The sequence below is a fragment of the Petaurus breviceps genome, unplaced genomic scaffold (assembly GCF_028583685.1).
Source record: "Petaurus breviceps papuanus isolate PSGF00001 unplaced genomic scaffold, PetGlider_PUasm1.0 90255, whole genome shotgun sequence".
Classification (NCBI taxonomy): domain Eukaryota; kingdom Metazoa; phylum Chordata; class Mammalia; order Diprotodontia; family Petauridae; genus Petaurus; species Petaurus breviceps.
The window spans coordinates 812,387-839,530 of NW_027187200.1; the positions used below are offsets into that span (position 1 = coordinate 812,387).

Below are 27,144 nucleotides of genomic sequence, written 5' to 3' on the forward strand. Positions count from 1 at the left end.
AAGAAAGAAAGAAAGAAAGAAAGAAAGAAAGAAAGAAAGAAAGAAAGAAAGAAAGAAAGAAAGAAAGAAAGAAAGGAAGGAAGGAAGGAAGGAAGGAAGAAAGGAAGAAAGAAAGGAAGGAAGAAAGAAAGGAAGAAAGAAAGAGAAAGCTGGGTAAGGCTTTCTTGAAATAGTAATGTGAGAAAGGAAGTCACTAATCAAAAGACCAGGGCCCCAGGACAGAAGTTCATCCAGGGTATAGTCTCTGGGTGGACCATGAGAAAGTTAGTCTATAGGAAATTTGGTTGTGTTAGTTTGGGTGGGAAATGCAAGTTAATGTGGATATTTTTAAACTCCAAATCAAATGACTAAATATTCTTTGGGTAAGACTAAAACCATATTTTAAATGATTAACAGGTTGATCTCAGTTCAAGAATGATTTCCCCCTCTTTTTTGATAAGTTTTTTTTTTTCTCCCTCAGCCTTAAACAGTTTCAAGATGATGGTTTTCCGTAAGAGAACAAACAAAACCTACATCAGTATCTTCCAAATGAGATACATCTGTAGACTTAGTTTGACCAAATGAGGCCAAAGCATGCATTTCTTTGGCCCCATCTCATCCATCTGGCTGGTTAACCACAGTACAACATAAGAAGCAGGGAAAGGATGTAATTAAGTAATGTCTTGTTCCCTTGACAATTAAACACAAATGCATTTTAATCATAACATTATACTGTATCCTGAGCCTCTGACTTTCCTTCCTTACCTAGTAGGTTAATGTGGTAAATATTCAATTCACTCCCAGGTCAGGAAAATCCATAAACATTAGCTATTCTGCAATCTAATCTGGACCAGAGTCAATGCCAAGTCAAAATGTGTCAGTTACAGCTGCAGGCATTTGGGTTGTCCTGCCCTGAAAAGGCTGGATTTGAAAGGGAGTGGGGAAAGGAAACACACACATGCATACCCCAAAACCCACTAAGTACAATATAGAAGCTGTGTTTCTTGAATCCCAGCTTGATTCGGAGACAAAAAAAGTTACAGATCTCTTATTTCACTTATTTGGGAATTTGTCTGATTTTTTTTAATTGCATGTTTATTTTCATTCTAGTCCAATGTCCAGAACCAAGAGCATATTTGTGATCACTACATATTGGAATTTCCTCATTTTTGTTCTCTTCTCCCACTCTCCCTCTCTCTATTCTTTCTTCTTTTTAAAAAGTCATTATGGACTATTTTTGAACTGGGCCCACTTTCACACACTAAAATTCAGATGAAGGGGGAGGAGGGGGAGGAAATCCAGGGAAGCCCTGCCAATTGAAAGCTGCTCTGCTTTGGGAAGGAGGGAAGCCTGTTTAGTGGAAAACACAGACTGGGTTCTGATAGAAAGAAAATGTCTCTTCTCTCTCCCTTTCCTTGGACATCCCTGAGACTTCATACAGCACAAGCTGAGGGCTGGATTTCTTAAGTGGAAGACTGAAATTAAAATGGAAAGAAGATGTAAAGAGAAAAGAAGGAGAAAGGGAGAGAAAACAAAGGGAGGGGAAAGAGGAATGATGAAAGAAAAAAGAGGAAATTGGAGGAAAATAAAGGGAAGGAAGAGAAAAAAGAAAAGTTGGGGGAAGAGGGGAATGAGGTAAAGAAAGGAAGGGAATAAGAAGATGAGGGAGGGGAGAAGAGTTAGGAAAGAGGAAATAATAATGATTGAAGGTAAGGAGTGGGAAGAATTAAAAGAAGGAGATCAGTGAGGGAAAGAAAGGAGGGATGAGGGGGAAGAAAGAGAAGGAAAAGGAGAGGTAGGAAGGAAAAAGAGAAGGGGATGGAAAGTAGAGAAAAACAAGAAGAGGGAGGGAATGAGTGAATACATAAGAGTGGAAAGAGGGAGGGCCAGCGACTGAGGGAATGGAGAGCAGGGAGGGCCTGAGAGTGGGCTCATCGCCCGCCAGCCCGCCCGCCCCTCCCAGTCCCACCCTCTCCCTCCTTTCCTCCCTCCCTCACTTCTTTCTTCCCTCCCTTGCCGGGATGCCCGGAGCCCTCGGTTGAGGCGGGAGACTCAGCAACCTCTCCCACCAGGGCTGCCAAGGCCCAGCCATGGGCAGCGGGAGCAGCAGGAGCAGGCGGGTGCGGAGGCAGCTGCGCATTCCTGACAGGAGCCCAGGCGTCCCTGGTGTCCAGGAGTTGGGCGATGGGAAGCAGGGCACTGAGGCCTGCCAGGAGGAGGAGGACGGGAAGGATGGGCAGGAGGAAGGCTCCAGGAAAGGGGCCCACGGGGACTGCGCTGTCCAAAACTCCGAGCCTCTCCCGAAAAGGGAGGAGGAGCCGGAGTCAGAGTCACTGTTGCTGGACCAGGTATTGGCTGAGTCGGAGGCCTGGGACCCAACATTCGAACCCTGGCCAAGTCGAGCCACCCGATGTCGGCCGCGGCCGAATCCACACCTGGGTGGGGCTCCCCGCTCCCAGGCTAACCTCAGCCGCAGCGAAGAGCGCAAGGTGAGTGATGAGAGTCCGCCCCGTCCGAGACCCATCCAGTCCAGTCCCCGGCCTCAGGCTGCGCCTCCCTCCCTAGTAGCTCTCCACCGTCTATGGAGACTGTCCGGCTCCCCGCAACGTCCTCTCCTCTGACCTGCCAGCCAGTGCCCGGCTTGTCCTTCCCAGCACTTCTCCCTCACTCTACCTGGCCTTCCAATCTCCCTGGTTCCCTTGGGTCGCAAAGCAGACCACTCCCACGCCTTGGACTCAAACACCTTCCTCGGGGGGAGGAGGGGATCGGGGACAAGTTGAAGATTTCACTTCAGAACTTCCCTCAGAGCTTCTTCCCCCACCTCCGCCCCCGCCCCCGTCCCACTTCACTTTCTCCTCCCTTTCACTTCCCTCTCCCTCTCTTCCATCCCTTTTTCCTTCCTCCCTCTTCTCTATCTTCTCTCTCTCCACTTCTCCCCTGCATTTTTCTTTTCCTCCCTTTCTTCTTCCCTCTAAATCTCCCCCACCTCTTCCCATGCCTCCTCTTCTCTCTGACACACTGAGTCATAGTTAGAATCCTAAATGATCTTGACAGAATAGAACATTAGACTGAAGCTAATAAAAGGAACTTTAATAAGAATGTATAGAAATGCTTACACTTTGGTTCCAAAAAAATGATTTCAAGAATACAGAAGAGACAGCAGTTAGATAGCAGTTCATTTGAATAGAGATGGGGGGGGGGGGTGAGTGATGGACTGCAACCTTTATAAGTCAGCCCTGGTATGGGACTGCCAAAACTAAAGCAAAACAAACAAACAAAAAACCTGAGGCCATCTTAAAGCTTAAGAGAAACAGGGTATAATGGGAACTGCTAGTCCCACTGTATTCTGTCTTGGTTGGCCCACATTTAGAAGTGCATGTTCATTTCTTGGCACCGCATTTTAGAAAGAACATTGATAACTTGAATAACTATCCGAGCTAGGTGGCACAGTGGATCAAAATGTTTCCTGCTTCAAAAAGCTGTATGTTCCTGAGCAAGTCATTTTACTTCTCTCAACCTCAGTTTCCTTATCTGTAATATGAAAGTAATTAATAATAGCACTTTCCCTCCAGAGAATAAAATGAAATATTTATAATGTGCATTATTATATAAATAATAGTTATTATAATCAAGAGGAGAGCAATCCAAATTGTAGATGATTTTAGTTTAATGTCAAATGAGAATCCACTGAAGGAGAGTGGAGGAGGGAGGTGGGTAGTAATGCTTGATAACTGCCTACTATCTTTAGGTATTTGAAAGGCTGTCATATGGTACAGAGATGAGAATTGTCCTGTTTGGCCTCAGAGGGCAGAACGAGTTGCCATGGATGGATTGTGCAAAGAGGGGAATTTAGGCTTGATATCAGGAAAACTTCCTAATAATTAGAGCTATCCCAAAAATGAATGGGATATCATGGAAGGTGTAGTGGGTCCCCCACCCCACCCCTTTGGAGATCATCAAGTGAAGACTAGGTAAATATTTGTTAGAAGGAATGCTTTGGTGCATGGAATGGATTGAATTGATGCTAATGTCCCTTCCAACCCTGAAATTCTATGGTTCTCCCTCTCTATCTTCCCATTGTTCTCTGTATGTCTCTGTGTGTGTCTCTGTCTCTGTCTTCTTGTCTCTATCTCTCTATCTCTGTCTCTTTTTCTCTCTCTGTCTCTCTTTGCCTCTGTCTCTGTCTCTCTCTCTCTTCCAACCTCTGTCTCTCTATTTCTGGCTTTGTCTATATACCTGTCTGTGTGTGTCTCTGTCTCTATCTTTCTGTCTTTTTCTCTGTCTCTAGTGCTGTCTTTCTCTCTTTGAATCTCTTCTGCCTCTGTCTCTCTCCCTCTCTCTGCCTCTCTTCCTTTCCCTCTCTATCTTCCTCTTCCTTTTCCTCTCCTTTTCCCTTTCTCTTTCCTCTCTAATAAACAGTTTAGGAGCTAAGTAGTAGCAAGGACCTCGGAGTATTAAAGCCAAAGGGGACTTTCCTTATACAATGAAGTTCTAGGCTGAGGCCAAAAGAAAAAGGAAGTTGGGATATTATGATGTAATCTTAGAATCCACTATAGACCATCAGAGGTGAAAGGAACCTTAGAGAACATCTAGGCTTTACAAGAAGAGAAGAAAACTAAGAGGCTCTTGGATTGATCCAAGGTCACAAAGAAAATTAGTGACAGAACTGGGTTTGGAACCTTCCCTTCCCTCTAAAACAGCTACAATATTCCTTTATTTTGTTTTTTAAAAATGCTGGGAAGCCTATCGTTACATTCCTTATTTCCTTTCCCAGCCACTTATAATGATAACTCTAAAATAAAATTAATTACTACCTATATTTAACAGTCTTTGCTCCCCTTTCCCTCTGAATGAAAGGGAATTAAGGTCTTTAACACCATGGGGACTCCCTTGATCCGGGAGTGTTGTCAAAGGTAGCTAACATCTTCCTTCCTGAAGCATCAGCAGTGAGGTCTAGGGACAGAGGGAAAGTAAGTCATAAATATTTATCTGTAACTCAGAGGTTTTTCTCCACAATTATTTTTAAATGAATTTTAAATCAGGACTGTAAGCAGCTAGGTATCTCAGTGAATAGACTGCTGGATCTGGAGTCAGGAAGACTTTAATTCAAATCCAGACTCAAACATATACTAGCTGTGTCACCCTGGACAAGCCACCTAATCTCTGCCTCAGTTTCTTCAGCTATATATGTAGTAAGTAGTGCTAGTAGTAGTCATAGTCATCATCGTCGTAGTAGTAGTATCACTTAACTCCCTGGGTTATTGTGAGGAATAAATGATTTGTAAAGCATTTTCTAAACCTTAAAGCATTATATAAATGCTAGCTATAAATGTATTAATTATTCATCATTATAACAATGAACCTTTAAAATTGTATCAGTACTCAATCCTATAAAGCTTTAAAAAAAAAAAAAGAGTAAGTTGTGGGAGGGAGAAAAAAGAAACCTCTCTCCTGATGTGAATTTGATCTCCAAGTGGGGAGCCAGTTTTAATGTTCTTTTGTTTCCTAAGGCCTCTGAACAACTCAGGTGGCAGCTGAGGGAAGACAAAAGAGATAATGTTTTGTGTGTGTGTGCATTTTTTTTTCCTGCAGTCTGGCTAGATAAAAAGGATTAAATGTTGAAATTTGTTCTTTGTCCTTGAAGTCCCAGGTGGAAGGACACGGAGAGACACTTAGAGAAAGATAATGAGGTCCTGAGGAAATGTCTGTTTGGAGACGAATCTTTATAGACTACACCTTTAAATAGTGTATCCTTAGCAACAGCAGCCCCAGTCCACATGACACAATAGAATGTTCACCCTGGAAAGGACCTTAGAGATAACCCAAGTCTGAGCTGCTCATTTTACAGGTAAAGAAGCAATGGCCTGTAGAGAGGTAAAGCAACTTACCTGAGGTTACAGAGGCAGTGAGTGATGGAGGCAGGGCTCAAACTCAAGTCTCCTGCCAGGGTTCTTTCCATGGCACCATATGTCTCCCAGGACAGGATGATAATTATAATGATAACACTAATAACACCAAGGTCTTAGATCTACAGCTAGAAGGGACCTTAGAGGGCATTTAGTCCAACTCTCTCATTCTACAGGTAAAGAAATGGGTCCAGAAAAGTGGAAACTTGCCCACTTGAGTAAGTGACTTATCCAAGGTCACCCAGATGGTAAGCATTTGAATTCAGGTCCTATGTCTGCTAAAGTCAAACCTCTTTTCACTGTAACACACTTACCAAATCAATAGGCATTTATTAAACACTTACTATATACCAGGAGCTGTACTAAGCATTGGGGGTGCAAAGAGAGGCAAAAGATAATCCCTGTTCTCACAGGGAGACACATGCATACAATTAGGTTTATTATTGTTCAATCATGTCCAATTCTTCATGACCACATTTGGGGCTTTCTTGGCAAAGATACTGAAGTAGTTTGCCATTTCCTTCTCCAGATAATTTTACAGATGAGGAAACTGAGGCAAACAAGGTTAAGGAACTTACCCAGAGGCACACAGCCACAAAGTATCTTAAGCAGGACTTGAACTCAGGTCTACCTGCCTCAGGAAGGGCACTCTATCCACTGCACCATGGCATACAAGTAGGTACATATAGATATAGATAGATAGATAGATAGATAGATAGATAGATAGATAGATAGATAGATAGATAGATAGATAGATAGATACAAGATAAATTGGAGACAATTACTGAAGGGAAGGCAGTGAGATTAAAGAGAACCAAGAAAGATTTCTTACAGAAAATGATGCTTTAGCTGATATTTAAAGGAAGCCACTGCCTCAATAATAGTAATATTACTAATGATGCTTTAAAGCTTACAGAGAACCTCTCAACAACTCTCTGAGAGAGGTGTTACAGGCATTATTGTCTCCATTTTACAGTTAAGTGACTTGCTTATGGTCACACAGCTCACCAGTGTCAAAGGTCACAAACATGGATGACTAGAACACAGAGATATGTGCTCAGAAACTGGCCTGTCTGTGATGGCAGAGACCTTTCAACACACTGAGAAAACTTGCTAATAGGACTCATATGGCAATGACAATATTTTAAAATTGGCTTATAATAATACTTCATTTATCCATCATCGGAGAATTTGCTGTTCTTTACAGGTGAATTTTGCAAATGACTGAAATTCCTCATTTTAAACATCCAACCTGTTATTTTCACAATTTGACATAGAAATCTTTAAAACGTGTCATTTGTCTCTCTTCTTCAATAGCCTGTACTTCCACCTCAGGATTCCAAGGATGGGAAGTGTTTCATCTCTGTGGGCATTTCTTCCACAGGCGAGGTCTCACTCACCACCCCCAACCCCACCCCAACCCACCCCCAACACACATACCTTAAATGATGAGTCTTCACAAATTATTGTGACCAGAAATACTCCCATCCTGTTGGCCAAGCTTCTCCACATTTAACTATACTGGTCTCAGATCAAAGATACATCATCTGTTTCTGAATCTGAACCTGCAACCTTTCCACCTTAATAGAACCAGAGAGAGCTTGAGTTCACTGGGATAGCCTTGAAGAAGAAGGGTCACTTTGATTTTCTTTTGTACCTCTAGTAAGTACTTCAAACAGTACCTGATGCATACATCGCAGGTGCTTTAATCAAAGCTGTTCGATTAAGAGGATTTTTGTGGAAAAAGTAACATCCTAAATATGTCAATCTTATTTTTTGGTTTGCTCAATATTACCCTTATGAACATCTGTTATTATGATCTGTTGTAACACAGAAATAGCTAGGAGTGCAACTGTTGTGTGGGGACAATCTTTCCTTAACATAAGACCCGGTCTTTTGTGGAATTTTGAATTCTAGTGTCAGCTTTTTATAGTTTTTCTGTATCTTCCCCACTGTCCAGGTGTCAGCTTTCACCTTTGACTTCTCTAAGTACATTAGAATCCAGCTACCCTTTTCTACTTCATTGCCAAACACCTAATCTAATTTGCTAAGAAACATGATAACCAAGCTTATTAGAAGTATATGTTAACTAAGAGTCAAAAGACTGAGTGAGTCCCTGAGAGACTGAGGAAGAAGAGACCTGGAGAGGCTTTATGAGTAAAGAACATAGGGCTTTAAAGCCTATAATTTTTGTTTGTTTGTTTGACAGTTATTTTTGCTGCCCAGCATCCTTAGTGGCAGCTAGGTGGTTCAGTTGATAGAATGCTGGGTCTAGAGTCAGGAAGACCTGAGTTCAAATCTAGGCTCAGATACTTCTTAGCTATGTGACCCTGAGCAAGTCATCAACCTCTTTTTTCATCAGTTGTCTTAACTGTAAAATGGGGACAATAACAGTACCTACTTCCCAGGGTTCTTGTGAGGCTCAAATGAGTTATATCTTCAAAACTTCAAAACTATACTCATGACACCTTCAACATGAAGCTTTTCCTAATTACTCTCCTTCCCCAATTGTGAGTTCCTTCCAACTTATCAAGATAAATTTATTTTGTACATTTATATATATATATATATATAATGTGTGTGATGTGTGTGTTATATGTGTATACACACACACACACACACACACACACACACACATATATATAATTTTCCCTAATAAAATGTAAGGAACACATAGTTGGCACTTAATAAATTCTTGTTTCCTTCCTTTTCCTTTGCTTCCTTCCTGGTTTTTTACTATGTCTCAGATATCTAAGCCTTCTACCCCTGGATAAATGAAATTATTTTAAAACTTCAATCAGTTTTGTCCTAGAAAATCTTTTTCTTTATTTTCAGGCTTAAAATTCTATTGATATATTTTGTCTTCAGGTATAACAAATACTTCTGACAAACACTCAAAGTATATTTCTTAAAATACAGTTGGAAATTGGTAGAAAGGATGGGTAGGTCATTTAACTTGACAGTTTGATATTAGCATTTTTTTTTTGCCCAGAGTTTTGGATAACTTCCATACTGACTTCATTTGTAGTGTTGCAGTTATTGTGGGTGTGTATAAATATGTTTGTGCATAAATACATATACACATAAACATACACACACAAACACACATATATAGTTTTCTGGGTTTGCTTTCTCTGTATCAATTCACACAAATGTTTCTAAATTCATTTCCCATGTTTCTCTGAATTATTTACAGTCATCATTTCTTACTGTGCAGTAATATTCCATTGTATTCATTTCCATAATTTTTGTTTAAGCAATTGGGGTTAAGTAACTTGGTCAAGGTTACATGGCCAGTTATTTCTGGGTGTGGTGCTAAGTATCTGAGCCCTGGATTTGATCCCCAGGTCATCCCGACACTGGGGCCAGTGCTCTTACTCCCTGAGCCAACTGGCCGCCCCTAAGCAGTTGGGGTTAAGTAACTTGCTCAAGGTTACATGGCCAGGTATTTCTGGGTGGATGCTAGGTGTCTGAGCCTGGATTCGATCCCCAGGTCATCGCAACACGAGGGCTGGTGCTCTTACTCACTGTGCTACCTGGCCGCCCCAATTTCCATAATTTTTGAAGTCATTCATTCCTTGATTGTTGGACACATCTGAAAATGCATTTTTATGAATGCTTTTTGTCTTTACAAATAAACTGAACTCATTATCTCTTTCCCCACCCCAACCCACCTCCTTCCTAAAAATCTCTACTCCCATATGGGGTTGAGACCCACAGTTTAATAAGTGCTGAAGGGGTCTAATGTTATTTAGAAAAATGAAAAACCTGCTGTTCTTTTTAGACTGAACCAATAGGGGGGAGGAAGGGGAGGAGACTGGGGTAGGAAGGAGAGGAAGCCTTTGTTGAAATTCTTCTTCAGCTTGCTTGCCTTGAGACAGCTTCAGCTGCTACAACCTTTTGATTGTTTCTGACACTGAGCATTCTCCGTGCACCTTGTTCTCTTGTACGGATATTCACAGTCCCACTGGTTTAAGTTTAAGGAACCCTGGATAGAGAACCAAAATGAGACCTCCAAATTGTGATTTGGAGGATAGTAGTCTTGGAGGACAAATACCCAGGTTGGGCTGTGACCTTGGAAAAGTCTGTCTTTCACACTGGGTCTCAACTTCCTTATCTATAAAGCCAGAGGGGATTTAATTAGAATCTGATCTGGTCTTTATGGCATCTTTTTCTTGTGACTGCGAAAAGTAGCAGAAACAGGATGGCTACCAACAAGAGGATGGACCCTAGATACCATTTTAACTCAGACTTTTCAAAGGCTCAGTTCTACAAGGCAGAATTCCTTCACCAAATTTGGTTACACTACTTGGCAGTTCATCAGGATCTTCTGGGAGATTTGTGTTGGAGAGGTGTTTAGGACAGAGGAACAATGTAAGATAGGCTAAAGATCCTGGAGTTGGGCTTCTTAAAATGCCCAAGCCTGTTCTGTTTGTTTTGTTTTGGTTTTAATTTAAGAAAAGCCTTTGTTCTCTGGCTATTCATTCCCCAGGAAAACTCTTTTGATAAACACATTAGCCCTCCCCTGGTGTAACAATTCTAAGAGATCCAATTTAGAGTTGGAACTAAACTGTAAAAATACTTGGTCCACCTCCCCATTTTACAGAGAAGGAAACTAAGGCCTCTTCATAATATCTCTATTGACCAGAAAGTCTGAGGTTGCCTGAGGGCAGAGAAAAGAACCCTGGACTTGGGACTAGTTGAAGATTCCAGGTCTCCTTTTTCCTGTCGTGACATAGTGAGTCACTTCTCAACAATTAAACGATGAAACAGCAGATACATGAAGTGCCTGCTACATTCCAGGCATTAGACTAGAAGCTCCAGATACAAAGACAGCAAAAAGAAGCTGTCCCTGACTTCAAAGAGCTTACATTATATTGGGACAATACAGACACTTGCATCACTAAGTAAATACAAAATATACAAAGTAATTTTAGGATAAAGGCAGCCAGGTGGCACAGTGGATGAAACACTGGGCCTAAAGTCAGGAAGACCTGAGTTCAAATCCAATCTCAAGTACTAACTAGCTCTAAGACCCTAGACAAGTCACTTCACCCTGTTTGCCTCAGTTTCCTCATCTGCAAAATGAGCTGGGGGAGGAAATGGCAAACTTTGCCAAGAAAACCCCTAACAGAGTTCACAAAGAATCAGGCATGACTGCAATGATTGAACAAACAACAATAGATTTTGGAAGGAGAGAAAGCATTAACATTTTGAAATTCAGGCAATGCCTCATGTAGGAGATGGTTCCTAAGGAGCAAATGTATTAATGGCCATGAAACATTCCCCATAAGGTATTCTACAAGGTGTCCCAAAAGACTGAGTGCAGTTTTAGGCTTTAATAGTTCAAAACTGCACTCAGATTTTTGGGATACCCTGTATAAAATTAAGAGAAATTCAAAAAGCTTTCTGGGTGTGAAAATCTCCTTCATTTATAGATCAGCACCAGACCAAACTTACCGTGTTTCCCCGATAATAAGACCTATCCCAAAAATAAGCCATCCCCTTACTGTGTAAGATTCCTCTAAAATAAGCCCTCCCCCGAAAATAAGCCCTATTGAGATTGCTACTGTAGTGAAGGTGATCCCCTGCGCTACACGCTACATTACGGTACCCTCTGTATGCACCATCTCCCTCCCCCTCCCCCGGTGAAACGCACGCCGCACTCCGAGCTGCATCCAATCAGAGCTGCAGCAGTGAGCGCGTCATCCTGTTCTTCCCCAGTGATTTGCTTATTGAATAAAGGTACATTTTTTTGTTCACATTTACCTGTTTATTAAAATTGCTGTCAATGTTCATTAAAATAAGCCCTCCCCTGAAAATAAGCCCTCTGGTGTTTTTCTGTCAAAAAAAATTAATAAGACAGTGTCTTATTATCGGGGAAACACGGTACTAGGTGAGTTCTAGAGACACAAAAGGTTAAACAACTTGGCTAAGTTCACAGAGCTCGTGTCAGAGGTAGGATTTGAACTCAGGCCTTTTTGACTTCAGGGCTAGCATTATATGTAGCTCCTGGGTCAGAGGGAAGAGCTGAGATCAAATCCTTCTGTTGACACTCATTAGCTATGTGACTGAGCAAATCAGTCAGTTAAGAAACATTTTTAAGTGCCTTCTGCGTGCTGGGCACTGTTCTGTACAAGATAAATGAGACATAATCACTAGAGGGAAGGGGAGTCAAATGGAAGCTGGGACGCCCAGGGGAGAGATGAGAAGGGAGAGTTCTCCAGGTGTGGGGGAATGGCCAGGAAAAATGCCCAGAGTCAAGTGGACAGGAGCAGCAAAGAAGCTAACATCACCGAATCAAAGAGAACATAGTGGGGTATAAGGTATAAGACATCTAGAAAAGGTGGGGGTGGCAGGTTATAAAGGATTTCATATTTGATCCTGGAGATGATAAGGAGCCTCCCTGGAGACTACTGAGTAGGTGGTAAGAGTGACATGGTTAGATTTATGCTTCAGCAAGATCATTTTGACAGCTTAATGGAAAATGGATTGGAGTGGGGAGAGACTTGTGGTGAGAAAGATAAGACTAATAGCTAACATTTATATGGCATTTTAAGGTTTGCAAAACACTTTACAAATTTTGTTGTTTTTCATTCTTCATGACCCTATTTGGGGTTTTCTTGGCAAAGATACTGGAGTAGTTTGCCATTTCCTTCTCTGGCTCATTTTATAGATGAGGAAACTGAGGCAAACAGGGGGAAATGACTTACCCAGAGTCACACAGCTATTATCTTAAGCAGTCTTTGAACTCAGGTCTTCCTGACTCCAGACCCAGCACTATGTCACCTAGCTCATTTTATCTTCACAACAACCCTAGGATGTAGGTGCTACATTTTATGGGTGAGGAAACTGAGACATAGGATGGTTAAGTGACTTAGATGGGGTTACATGGCTAGTAAGTGTTTAAAGCAGGATTTGAACTCAGGTCTTTCTGACTTCAGGTCCAATGCTGTAACCACTTGGCTACCAGCTGCCTATCTTTATGCCCTTAGTGACGTGATACATTTATGGGTTCCATCTAAATACTTAAATCCCCAAAGCAAGGGACAGCTTGGCTCACTGAGAAGCCTACTGGATTTGGCATCCAAAGAGCAAATTCTAAACCCTGATCCTTTCATTTATTATGTGACTCTGGGAAAGACACTTCACTGCTGTAGATCTGTTTCCTCATCTGTAAATCTTGGACAACTATGCCTTTTATCACCCATCACTGAATTGTTGTGAGGAAAGCCAATTACTCTATCAAGGCCTTACTCATCTATAAATTGGGGATAACAGTAATTAAACTATCTACCTTTCAGAGAGGTTGTAAGGAAAGCAGTTTGCAAGCTCTAAGGCTTAAAATAGAAATGTGAGCTCTTTTTACTCTCCCAGGGCCTCAGTTTTCTAATCTGTAAAATGAAAGGGCATCTGAAAGACCTCTTTCAAGAATGAATTCCATGACTAATCTGCTGATTAAGAAGCAGTGTAATATAGTAGAAAGCAACCCGGCTGTGGAGTTGGGAAGACCCAGGTTCAAGTCCCATCCATGACATGTACTGACTGTGTGACTCTGGGCAAGTCACTTACCCTCAGTGCCCTGGGCAATTGTCTAAGACTCTAAGAGAGTAAAGATCTGCTTTGGTAGGGGAAGTTCTTCACCCAGGGATCCCTAGGCCAGTTAAATCACAGATCCAGTAAAGGGGGTGGGGAGAATCCATTAAGTCTGTGACTGGATTGGTTTGGGAAGCTTCTAGAGAATCTGCTGCTTCTTCTTAGGCAAAGCAGGCTCTTCTCCAGCATTTTGGCAAATATTAAACTGTTTTGGCAGAGGATGTTGTGGCCTCCAAGAGGAAGTAAGCTTACCTTTATACTCTTTAAAGAGTAGGATTTTACCCCTTTCCTTACTCTCCTTGGTGGCCCCGTTGCTAAACTGGAATGGGGAAAATCTAAAGATGGCCCAGCAATGAGAGTGATTACGCATTTAGAAAGCCAACTTTACAAAGCCAAGCTAAAGTCCCAGGGTAATTTAATAGAAGGCTTTCAGTCTACAAGGTCACTCCAAGGAAACTGGTTACTAACTCACACAGAGAGAGGCATTGTAGTCTATAGTGGAAAGAGCTCAGGGCTGAAGAGAAGAGTCAGTGTGGTAAGTGGTGAGCAATGTGAGTGTGATGGTTAGGGCTGAGCTAAGATCTACCCATCCTTTATAAATGCCACACTTTTTCTCAAGAGCCCGAACTTGGTTTATGATTTTCCTTTTGCCTTCTCCATTGGGGAGGAAATACCTGTGGCTTTGAAAATATTCTCCTCATGGGAGGGATGAGTGGATAGTTGGTATGGCAACAGGGAGGGGTTTGGCTGGGTCAATCCCCCTACTTTCCTCATGTAAGGCTGCCTTTCTGATACATGAGAAGGTACATTTGCTGAACATTTCCTAATAGATTCTGCTTTTACTCAGAAGAGGAATCAAACCATAAAATATCAGAGCTGGAGGGGACCTTAGAATATAGACTCTCAGGTCCAGAAGGAACCTTAGAATATAGAATGTTAGAGCTGGAAGGATGTTAGAGACCTTTTAGGTTTTACAGAGAACTGGGACCCAGAAAGGGAATCAGCTTGACCACAATTACAAGGTAAGTTAATATCAAAGTCAGCACAAGAATGGAGGTGTGCTGATTCTAAGCCCCGTATTCTTTCAGTTATTGTGTGAGTCATGGACTTGTAGAAGTCAAATAAACTCCATGAAATTCTTGTCAGTCTAGGCAGCAAATCAGCAGGCAATCCTTAAAGCTCTGGGGGCACACCCGCAATCTGGGGAGTTTTAGGGACTCCTGATGATTACCTATTGTGAAATATTGCCCTCTTGTGGCAGAGACAGACTGGTAGAATCAGAGAGAGCAGAAATGGTAGGATTTATATATGAAAGGGGGACCTTTGACATCACATCTAAACATCTCTTTTTCCAGATAAATAAACTTGGACTCACAGCAGGAAAAAGTATTTGCCCAAGGTCACGCAACAAATAAATGAATGAGGCTTCAAATCCAGGTCCTTTGATTCCAATTCAATGGTCTGGCCTTCCCACTACATACACTAAGCTGATGGATAGGATGTTTTTCCCTTGCTTTTTCCAATTCCATTAGACTTGGATTAATGGCAGTTTTGCACGTGGAATGGATATCCCCTAATCTCCAGAATCACATTATTTCTTGAGTTCAATAAAGGAAAGAAGGCAACATTTATCTAGTGCCCTCACCCAGGACATTTTCTACCAATAGGCCAGGAACATAAACTAAAGCAAAGTATTTAACTGGATAGGATAGCAAAGCAAATAGAGCAAATCAAGCAAAAAGTCTGCATCAGTCCTCCACCCCACTCCCAGACATGCAGACAAACACAATCTTCCACACACTCATGCTTCCATAGGAAAGGGAGTAAATTCCCTGACCTCAAAAGGGAACAGGGGTTTGGGTCTAAGTGCTAAGTGTAGGAGATTCCTCCTACATGAATCTGCTCAGCTTTGCCTCCTGATATTTGATGTGGTTCAGTGACTCTTCTTCAGTCTGGGAAGCTCACTACCACACTGTCATAGCTAAGATCTGTTGAATCTACCCTTTGCTGTACCTCTCCACTTGTTGGCTTCTGCATTGCTACCCTGTTGTTTTCTCTGTAGTTTTGGGACCCATCCTGCTCCAGTTTCCTATTGCCCCTATTAGGAACAGCTTCCTGGGCCTGTACACACCTCAATCTAGTCAACATACCTTCAGTTTTGTTTTTAAATAGCCTCTGGTCAAATGGTGCCCAAAAGGGCCACTCGGTACAAACTTGTTCTGCTCATAGAAGGTCTCCAGCTCTTACTCTTACCTGAGTTAGGGTGACTGAATTGTAGTTAGTCAGTCAATAAGCGTTTATTAAGTGCCAACTATGTACCAGGCACTCTTCTAAGTGCCAGGGATGCAAAGAAAGGCAAACAGTTCCTGCCCTCAGAGTGCTAATGGAGGAGACAACAGCAAATGACTCTGTACATATGAGGTATACAGAGTAAATGAAAGGGGAGTCCAGAGGAAAGGCACTTTTGTAAAAAATGGGATTTAAGCTAAGTCTTAAAGGAAGGGTAGATGGTAGAAGTGAGCTGGAAGAACATTCCAATCATGGAGGGCATGCAGTGAAAAGGCACTGAGCGGAAAGAGTGTTGTATGTGAGGAAAAGCAAGAAGGCCTGCATTGCTAGGTTGTAGACTGCATAGAAGAGGATAAAGTATCAAAGACCAGAAAGATAGAAAGGGACCAGGCTGTGAACAGCTTTACAAGTCAAAACAGGATTTTATATTTCATCTGGGAGATAATAAGGAATTTATTGGGTAATGGGGTAACATCATGAGATCTCTGCTTTAGAGAAGCACCTTGGCAGCTTAGTTGAGGATGATTTGGAGAGAAAGAGGAGATAAAGAGAAAAAAGAGAAGGAGAGGAGAAAGAGGAGAGTGGGGAGAGAGAAGAGAAAGAAAGTGTTAACATTTATTGAGTACCTACTATACCCCAGACACTTATGCTAACTGTTTTTTTACAATTATTTTCTTATCTGATCTTCACAACAACCCCAGGAGGTAGGTGCTATTATTACATCCATTTTACTGTTGAGGAAACTGAGACAAACAGAGGTTAGGTGACTTGCCCACAGTCACACAACTAGTAAATGTGATTTGAACTCAGGTCTTGCTGACTGCAGGCTCAGCTTTCTATCGCCTATCACCTAGTAGACCCAACTTGTCAACAAATTGAATATGTGGGGTGAGCACAAGTGAGGAGTTAAGGATGACCTCAAGATAGTCATTTAAAACCTAGCAGTAGGCAGTGCCCACACCAACATAAACAGGGATCTTTTGAAATATTAAGTGAAGTCACTTTGTTACATAAGTTATGGCCTATATATAGAAACCACAGATTAGTTGATTGGACCAGCCCACATACTGAAAAAAAAAAAGCTTGACTCAGTATTTTAACAAGTCATAAACAGTAGCAATTTTTAGTGTTTTTTTTTATTTTTAAAACTTCTGAATTGAATTCACACTTTCTTGAAGTGCATAAAAGTTTTTTATCTTGATTCAATAAATATTTGTTTAATTTAGCTCATTTTTCCTAAACAATACAAATATTCCCTTCTAAAGGAATCCATTTCATTTGTTTGTTCTTTTAAAGTCTTAAGTAAATCTTTTCTCTGGGCTTGGGCAGAATCTCTTTGAGAACTGGAAGGTGGGTGTGTGTGTGTGTGTGTGTGTGTGTGTTCCTTGGTCTGAGGAACCTAAACATACCTGAACCTCTAGAGATCTTTTCTGCATCATTCTCTATAGAACCTGCTCAGGACACTCAGGCAAGCAGGCATTTGTTTTTACTCTTCCTGGTGCCTGTCGATTTCCTCAAACAGTCCAGTATATACCCCAGTGAGCCACATACATCCGGAGCCTTGCTGTATCAAGAACAGGTTCAGCCAAGTTCCAGACATCCTCTGCCATCCTGACCCTGACTCAGGATCCCACATAATGTTGGTAGCTCCCCTTCTCTGACACAAGCAGCAACCACCAGCTCAGAGGGGAAGGGCTGGTGCTGCTACAGTGGCCACAAGGGGGAGACATTGTGTCATTCACTGACCACAGGTTTACTAACCTCTCCTGTTAGCCAAGGGCATGATGATGCTAGCAGAAAGCTCAGAAGGTATGTAGACCAAACCCCTCTTTTTACAAAGGAGGAAACTGAAGTCCTCATTGTTGAATTATTTCACTTAAGATTATGCAGGTACTGCACACACATGAGAGGTGAGATTGTAATCCAGATATTCTTACACCACTACCAGGGCTTCTCCCACCATATTCTATGGAATTTGTATATATGCGTGCAGACCAGGTATCTTAAGAACATCAGCTCCTATTTCTGTTACATTTTTTAAGTTTACAAATACTTCTCTTCATGTGAAGTTTTGGGTGTCGATTTTACTACGTGTGGAAGTTCTTATATATTTTACAATGTGAATATGAGCATGATCAGCCCTATCCCTATCAGTGGATAGAACCCTGGGCCTGAAGACCTGAGTTCAAATATGGCCTCGGATACTTACTAGCTGCATGACCCTGGGCAAGTCGTTTAACTCTGTTTGCCTCGTCTGTAAAATGAGCTGGAGAAGAAAATGGCAAAAACATTTCAGTATCTTTGCCAAGAAAATCTCACAAACAGTATGGTCCACAGGGTCACGAAGAGTCAGACATGATTAAATCAACTGAACAACAAAAGCCCCATCTTAAAGATGACAAAACAGTCTCTGAGAGGTGAAAGGGATGTGAGGGGTGACATGGGTAGTGAGCTTAGGAGTATAGGTTTGAAGACTGAAAAGGACTTTAGAGGTCATTTAGTTAGCAAGATTAATTCATTAAAATAGGAAGCTATAAGATGGTGGGCTAGGGTGGGCTTCTTCCTACTCCCTTCACCCTTCAATTTACAGCTAAAAGAAATGAAGCACAGAATAATGAAGGGACAATTAGCAAACAGCAAAGGCAAGATCTGAGCCTAGGTCACTAAAGTGAAGAATTGCAAAGAACCTCGGAGCAAAAGCTCTAAAACACTCAATAGGTGACCGACCATCCAGCTTCCATCTGAGCACCTCCAGCACTTGGAAAGCCACTACTTTCCACTAGGAAGAAAAAAAGAAAGGCCAAAGGCTGCCCATTAAAGAGCATCAGAAGAAATATGGATTTACATACTCTGCTGCCAAACGATGGATTATTTTTGGACATAGCAACTTCATGAAGATCTGTCTGATAACAATAATACTTAGCATTTACATACTGCTTTAAGGAATGCAAAGCACTTACATATTATCTCGTTTTAACTTCACCACAGTCCTGGGAGGTAGTTGACCTTATCATCCCAACTTTACAGATGAGGAAACTAAAAATAGATAAGGTTAGGTGACTTACACAGAGTCATCAAGTGTCTGGAGCCAGATTTTAATTCAAGTTTTCCTGATAACAGGTCTAGTGCTTTATTCTCTTCCCTAACTAGCTGCTACTAAGGCATGGGGTTGTTGTGGCCTGCTGCCCTAGAAGGAAAACACACACAGAAGAAATTAGAGGGACCTTGAGACAGCCCTGAGCCCTGAGAAGTAACCTGAAGGGTGTGCATGGCTTTTGAAGGCAAAGATGTAACTGAATAAAATACCTCTTCAGGTGGAAAAGCAAGAACTTACCAAGGATTTTAACTGAACTGGTCTGGGGTTCCTCAAAGTCCAGGCCTTTGCATAAAACTTATTCCTCTAAACTTTTCCTGTGCATCTGAAGAGTCCTTTGTTGTAAGATAAACATTTGTTATGTTCTTATCACTCAGCTATAAATATTTTTTTTAACAAAAACTTCTCATCTTTTTCCTGCTCTCAACACAAGAAAATGTGGCACATTAGGGGCCCAGCCTCTGGAGGCAGAATTTGCTCGAGATTTGTTGACTGAAGCACCACTTCGATGAGTCAATTGATCCAACATGTATCAAACGCTTGCTATTTGCAAGGTTCCCTACTTCATGGAGTTCATTGTCCAATAAGGGTATTGGACACAAATAACTATGATACACAATATTCCATAAGTGTGTACAAAACAAGATGCTCTGTGAGCAAATTGAGGTGTTGGAGGAGATGATAACTGGGCCTTTGTGCCAGGGCCCTGTGTGTAAAACAGAACAGCACCAGCAGTCTTTAAGTAGGGCAAAAATGACACCGTTTAGCTTCTGGTTAGCAAGAATAATTAGTTAAAATGGTGAGCCACCACACAGTGGGCTGGGGTGAGCTCACTACTTTCCTGAGTGTCCCCCTTTCTCTCACTCCAAATGCATATGCAGTAACATTCTCCAACAGTAGCTGATAGTGCCCAAGGCCTCCATTTCCCCATTGTGAGGTGGTGTCCCATTCACCTCCCCTCCCCTTCCCCCCCCAGCACAAAACAGAGGGTGTGTGCCATGCTCTAAATCCATGGTCTTATGAATCCAAGAAGAAAAGATGACATAATCTTATTACATTTCTATCCAACATCATAGAATGTCAGGGTTGGAAAGTTCCTTAGCAGTAATCTAGTGCAGCTCCCTCATTTTACATTTCATCATGTTATTCTAGATTATCTGGTTAATAATATTCACTAATTGTCTCATGTCTTCTCTCTATAACTAAATTGTAAAGTGTTCTGATGGTCTTGTGGGCACCTCTTTCCCCAACAGTACTGGGCATGTCATAGGTGGGGCAGGAAAAGATTCCAGAATCAGGAAACTACATTTGAATCCTGACTCTGACTTTTGACTTTGGGCAAATTACTTCATCTCTCTGAGGTTCAGTCTCCACTTCTGAAAAAGGGGGACAATAATTCTTGTACTCTCCCTTCATGAGGTGGTTGCTTTGTAAACCTTAAAGTCCCAATAGAAAGAAATGTGAGGTATGATTAAAGCTGCTGAATAAATACAACATAAGCGCCTTGAAGGCAGGAACTATTTCATTGTTTTATCTTGGTATTTTCTAGTGCCTGTTATTTAGTTATCTAGTTATCTGTTATCTAGTGCCTTGTTAGTTGATTGATGAATGATTGATCGAAGCAGTGCTAGGATGTGTGGTATAGACAATAAAGACCAAAGAAAAAATGGAGCACAGGATTTGGGGTCTTCTTGCCAGGACAAAAGCTGGATGAAATGGTGATTGGCATGATGGTGGGTAGTCCAAAGGGTAGTTTTAGCACTCTAAGATATGAAAGGAAGATTCTGAAGGCAAATGTAAAAAAGGATCTGGGGGGTTTAGTGGACCACAAGATCTAAATGAATCAATAGTGTGATATGGTGATCAAAAAGAAAAGAATAATGCTATCCTAGACTTCATTAATAAAAGTATTTTATCTAGAACTAGAAGGATAATAGTCCTCTAGTCAGACCATATTTCAGGTATTGTGTTCATTTCTAGGTGTCACAATTTAGGAAAGATGCTAACAAGCTGAAGAATATACAGAAAGAGACCACGAATGGGAGGCAGCTAGAAACCAGGCCATAGAAATGTAAGGTGGTATAGACATAGAGTGCCAAATAATTGTTCTCTCCATCAGTGAGGCAAGCCTTATGTAAATACCCAGGCTTAAACTCTAGATTACATAAATATCAGTTGAAAGAAGCAGAAAGTGTTTAGCTCCTAGAAGAGAAAACTGGGAAAATGGGCATAATAATTATCTTTGAGTATTTAAAGGACTGTTGTATAGAAGAATTCAATTTCTTTTGATTTCATGAGCAGAAGTAGAGGAAACAGATAGAAGTTATAGAAAACTTTCTAACCTTTGTAGCTATCCAAATGTAGAATGGGCTACCTTTCAAAGTAATAAATTCTGTGTCACTGGAGGTCTTTGAGCAAAGACTGGGTGAGCACTTATCAAAGATTTTTGTAAGATTTTCTGTTCAAGTCCAGATTGGCTTACTAGGAAGGGGTAAGGGGTAGATGAGGAGGAGAGGCTTTGAACTCAGATTCTGTGATTTTGTAGGACCCAAAATGAGGCCTAGAGCTTGCAATGACCTGAGCTACTGGGCATGGGAGGGAAACAGACTACTGAGCATTCTATCTATGTGGGAGCCAGAGGTTCCCACTCCCTTTCCTGAGAACCAGGATGTGGTCAGCAATGAATGAGGTGGTATCTATAAAATTTTTGGAGCTCATTAGAGAAAGGAGTAAACTATTATGAGTAAGATAGAGCTATCACTCTTATTCCTACTAATCTCTTCTTTAGTTGGGTATTGAGTGCTGAGCATCAAGATACTACAATAACCAAATAGCAAGAATGAACATTTTAGGGTTTCTCATAATATTGAGACCATCTTGGGGGTAGAAGAAGAGAAAATAAGAATCAATCCCTGGAGCTCTTTATTCTCATTCCCAATTCTAACCATTTTTTGTCTTCCTTCATTCATAGATGATAGATTTAGAGCCAAAAGGTACTTCATGGAACCTCATGTTCAAACAAGCCCACCTCAGTTTACAGATAAGTAAATTCAGGCTCAGAGGGGCAGTGACTTTCCCAAAGTCACATGGGCATGAAGTAGCACAACTTCGATATTGTACATTCTGTTTCATTAGGGTGTCTTTCCCTCAGCTAGGCTGTAAGTTGGAAATTATGCTTTATTCTTCTTTGTGAATTCCTTGGTATCCTTGTTTATGCCTTCCTGCCAACCTTCCTCAAAGGATTTGGTGACTTTCCTCTAGACAGTTAATATAGACAGAATACTAAGGCAGCCCTCAGGTAGTCCCTGTATTATCCATTGCTCTCAATAGAAGTCATTCTCTTGTTCTAATTGTATATTTCCTGCAGTTAATGCTGGAAGGGACCTTATAGGTCACCATGTTCAACCCACCCCCTCATTTTACAGAGATCATTTACATCATTCCTGGCACACAAGTCATTGTTGGCAATGTGATACAGCCTACTTTTTCCCATCTTTTATCTCCCCGTTGCCCTTGGGAGCCACCTCGGATTCTTTGGAAGGAAGGAAAAAGGTATTAAGTGCCTACTATGGGCCAGGCACTGTACTAAGCACTTTATAAATATTTCTCATTTGATCTTCACAATGACCCTGGGAGGTAGCTGCCATTATAAAATATTATAAAACAATTTTATAGATGAGGAAACTCAGTGTCTTGTTCTAGGACTCACAGCTAGTAAATACCTGAGGGTGATTTTGAATACAGATCTTCCTGGCTCCAGGAGTAGGGCCCTAGCCACTTCACCACCAAGCTGTCTCACCATATGCTCTGCCTTAGAGAGTATGTTTTTTATAGATCACAGTCATATAGTATCATCAGGAGAATAACTTGAGACTTTAAATATTTGTATTAGAAAGAAAAGGTTTTGTATTTCAGGGATCACTGAAAATGATACATAATTTCCCAAAGGCATACAAAATACAAAATTTCCCATTTTATTCTTTCTCCTGTTAAGTTATGGACTTTGTTCCATGTCTGTCCAATATATACAATGGTCTGTCCATTTCACTGAGTATCAGTCTGAACAATAGTCATTTTTTTCATTCACTTGGTTTTCCTATGTGGATTACTAGGCTGATCTTTTTTTATTTTAATGCTTATGAATTTCATTTCAAGACCTTTACATTGTTTTCAGGCTTGATGCAATCAGAGCAATGTCATCAGCAGAAAAGAACATGTGGAATACTTCACCATCTGTAGGGAACCCCTTTTCCATTTTAATTCATGACAGGACATCTTCCGTTACAGTACCAAACACCTTAGGTGAGAATATGGCGATAGTTCACTATATCTAGCCCAAACCAGTCCCACCATGCTGCTAACCAGCCATCTTCATACCATATATTCCTCTGTCTTTCTCATTCCCCTAACCCACTTTCCACCTTTTGATCTGGGAACAATAATTGAATCAGTACTACCTTTCCTGGAAATGACATGTCAATCAATTGTCCTTTAGCTCCATTTATCATCTGTGATTTCCTTGACCAAAACATTACTCCCTGACCATCGTTCTTCTTGTGTTTTGTCGACTCCTATTAGAATGTAAGTTCCTTATGGACAGATTGAGTGCTTAGCACAATTCTAAGCATAAAGAGTTTAACATGCTTTTTAATTAAATCCATTCATTTATTCATTTGTTCAAATGTGTCCCTGAAGGAATTCAAATCTAGATCCCTAATTCTATGTTCTTTCCACCTAAACCCTACTGAGCACCTGTCCAATATATATTGCATAGTTATTGTGAGAACCAAATTAAATAAACCTAATGAATCTTTTATGTGCAAAATCCTATGGTAAGGGGCTCAGCAAGTAAGAGTACCAGCTCCAGTGTCAGGATGACCTGGGGATCAAATCCAGGCTCAGATACTTAGCACCACACCCAGAAATAACTGGCCATGTAACCTTGAGCAAGTTACTTAACCCCGAATGCTTACAAAAAAAAAAATCCTATGGTAAGTTTTGGACAAAATGAAGATCGATTCCTCAGGGAATTGATAACCTACTCAGGAATATAACACACACACACACACACACACACACACACACGTACAGAAGTGTTATGTAAGAGCTGAAAGAAAGATCATTTTTGCTGGGGAGGATATAATCTGGGAAGGCTTCAGGAAGGTGGTGGCCATTTGGAGTTTGACCTTGAAGGATGTATAGAAATTCAAATAAGATAATAGGTAGGAAATGCTTTAAATTCCATTGAAACTTGCTTTTATAAAATGTTTTTATTAGTCTAATTCCAAGCTCTAACAGAGTTTAGTTGAAAACCACATAGCTCAGCTAAGACTTGTGTACCAAAGCAGCATAGCCAACAGATATATTTTTCCCAGATCTGCTGACAAACTTCAGGCCGACTATTTATCTGGCCTTATGAAGAGTGGTGATGGAAGGCACTGTGCCATCCACATACTCTTGCTTGAGACTCATTGACCTGGTAGCATGTTGGCAATGGCCTATGCTGATTAACATCCCTTATTTGGCAAGAGCAAGCCCCAGACAGCCAATACACATTCTTTCACTGGGCTTGCATTTGAAGATTTTCCAGTTTGGTAGAGTTTACAGGAACATTGTCCACCTAGTCTCAGTGCAAGAAATAAAGTTATTGGGTGCATCAATGATTTTCTAGAGAGAAACAGTCACATAGCCACAGTGCCCAACTTTTCTCTACTGACCTACTAGCCTGTTAGGTATGGCTGCTGACTAATCTGAGTAATAAGAAAGTTACAAGTCATCGTATCCAAAAGGCAATAGGAAGTTCAAAGGTTTGTATCCTAAAATATAGTCCAACCCCTTCATTTTTCAGTGAGGGAAATGAAGATCCAAAGATTTCAAGTGACTTGCTCAAAATAACCCAGGTAATAGGAGTCAGGAGTAAGATTTGAACCCAAGTCTTCTGACTTCAAAACCGTTGAGTACCAGGGGAAGTATGCAAGTCTGTGAATTGATAGATGAGGAAACTGAGAATCAGGGAGATTAAGGGACTTGCTCCAGGTCGCACAGGTATTCAGAGTCAGAGGTGGGATTTGATCCCAAGTCTTCTTGCTTGGACCACTGCTCTATGTATTGAATTTCAGGGGAGAAGAGGTTGCAGTAAGATTAGTGGAAGTACCACTGTATTTAGCATCAGAGGACCTGGGTTTGAATCCCAGCTTTGTAGCTTACTAGCCGTGTGACAATGGACAAATCAGTCCATCTCTTTGGATCTCAGTTTCTTGAAAATGATGGGGTTGGACTCCAGAATTCCTTCCAGTTCTAGAGCTATCTTTTCTTAAAGATTCTGAAGACTCTACTGGAGTTTAGGAACCAGTGTAAAGAGGCTTGGCTCTAGAATCAAAGGACCTGGTTTCTAATCCCACCACTGATTCTTATTATCTGTATAACTTGGAAAAATCACGTAACCTGCCTCGGTCTCACTTTCCTCATCTATAAAATGAGGTAACTGGACTAGATAGTTTTTGAGGTCCCATGTAACTCTAAATCTATGATCTTATGATATAGTATTCAGGAAAGGAAACTAAGGGTCAGTGGAGAAGAAATGACTAGCCATGGTCTTGTGGATAGTCATTGACAGAGTTGGGATTCAAATGCTATCTATCTTCAGATTTCCAGCTCTTATCAAAACCCCAAGATCATGTTTGTTAGTCTCCAGATTTCCTTCCTAAGTAGATTCATGGGTCAAAATATTGCAATAATGAAGGAGGAAACAGAACTGAGAGTCGGTTAGGAAATTGTGGGAGGAAGGGATTTGGAGAACATGAGATGGATTTAAGATGTTTCAATACTTCAAGGATCGATGATTTCATCAGTGTGGCCACCTCCTTAATTGACATGGCTCACCTTCCATACCTTAGTAGATGGTTTTTATAAATGACTCCCTCCAAATTCACCACTTGTATACATTAGCATCCCAGTAATGAGCCTCTATGAAATAAGTTAGACTATTCCTCAGAAAACAGACATACAGTCACCTACCAAGTCCATATCTGACGTCCTTCCAGCTTGATAGGAACTGGAAGAACTGATCCTCTGCTGTCCAAACCTTTGGGAGCCCAAGATGATCTCCAAGTCATAATGAACCATCAGAAGACTTTGGTAAATGGAATTGAGATGAGATAAACAAAAAGGCAGGTGAGAGCAATTGGGTTGCCCTCTTCCATAACCCAGCTGGCAATCAATCCTTCTTGATACTAGCACTAAACTAGATGGGACCCAGCCAAGTTCAACATCTCAACTGCCAAAGGAAAATAACTCTGAGCCTTTGGGTCTCCTTCTGATATGGCTGGAGGTGTCAGTGGGCAGGGCTGCTGAGAAAAGCTGCTCGGAATTGCTGGACCGACAGAAGCTGTTGTGTTCTCAGGACTTTCAGACAAGAAAAGGCAGTGAGCTGGTTGGAACAGTCACATGAGTTTCTATTTTAAGTATAGTTAAGGTCCTATAATATGAAGACAGAAAGTTCCTTACAGATCATCTAGTCAAAGTTCCTCATTTTAACAATGAAAAAAATGAGGCCTAGAGAAGTGGAATGATTGTGCAAGGTCACAAAGGTAGTAAGTAGCAGGACTAGGATTTGAACCTGAAGATAAAGGTAACTGGCAAACAGTTGGAATGAGGAAGATATGAGTTCAAATCCTGACTCGGACATTTATCTGTGTGACCCTGGGCAAATCACTTAATCTGTTTCCTCATCTGAAAACAGAGATAACAGTAGCACCCACCTCGCCAGATTATAGTGAGTGAACACACATAAAGCACTTTGTAGATCTCTAAGTACTATATAAATTCCAGTTATTGTTATTATTATTATTATTTATTTGACCCCAAATTCAACCTTATTTTCATTATCACTTCTCCACTGGGCTGCCCTCAGAGTCTGAAGACTGCTCTCCAAGGAGAAATCCCCAACATGGACATAGATATTGTCACCAAACTTAAGAACTATATATTATGTCAAAGCCTGGAAGGTTCACCAACTGGATTTACAGGAAGGAAATAGAGACATTTATTTTCACAATATCATTAACACTTCACTCCTGTTAATGCCACCACCTCCACTTAGAAATTCCTCTGGTTCCTCCTTTCCCACAGGACAAAGTATAAACTTACTAGCTTGATATTCAAGTCCCTAAAATCATTAACTAGAAATTTTTGTGCCCTAGTACAAATAGCATAGAACATACCTTCCAATAAACTTTTAAATATAAATACAGTTGGAAGAGGATAGGGGGACCTCTTAGA

At 41.1% G+C, this 27,144-nt stretch overlaps 1 protein-coding gene across 2 annotated transcripts in view; it reads left to right on the forward strand.

The window, feature by feature from the left end:
• Window positions 1-404: 404 nt before the first annotated feature.
• CYS1 (cystin 1) overlaps window positions 405-27,144 on the forward strand; it is a 35,887-nt gene continuing 9,147 nt past the window's right edge. Inside the window, exon 1 of one of the 2 annotated variants that reach the window (XM_069107754.1) lies at window positions 405-2,468. In XM_069107754.1, coding sequence (XP_068963855.1) covers window positions 2,070-2,468 — 399 coding nt within the window. In that variant the 5' untranslated portion in view covers window positions 405-2,069. The remainder of the gene's footprint in view (window positions 2,469-27,144) is intronic. The other variant, XM_069107752.1, reaches the window with a different exon arrangement.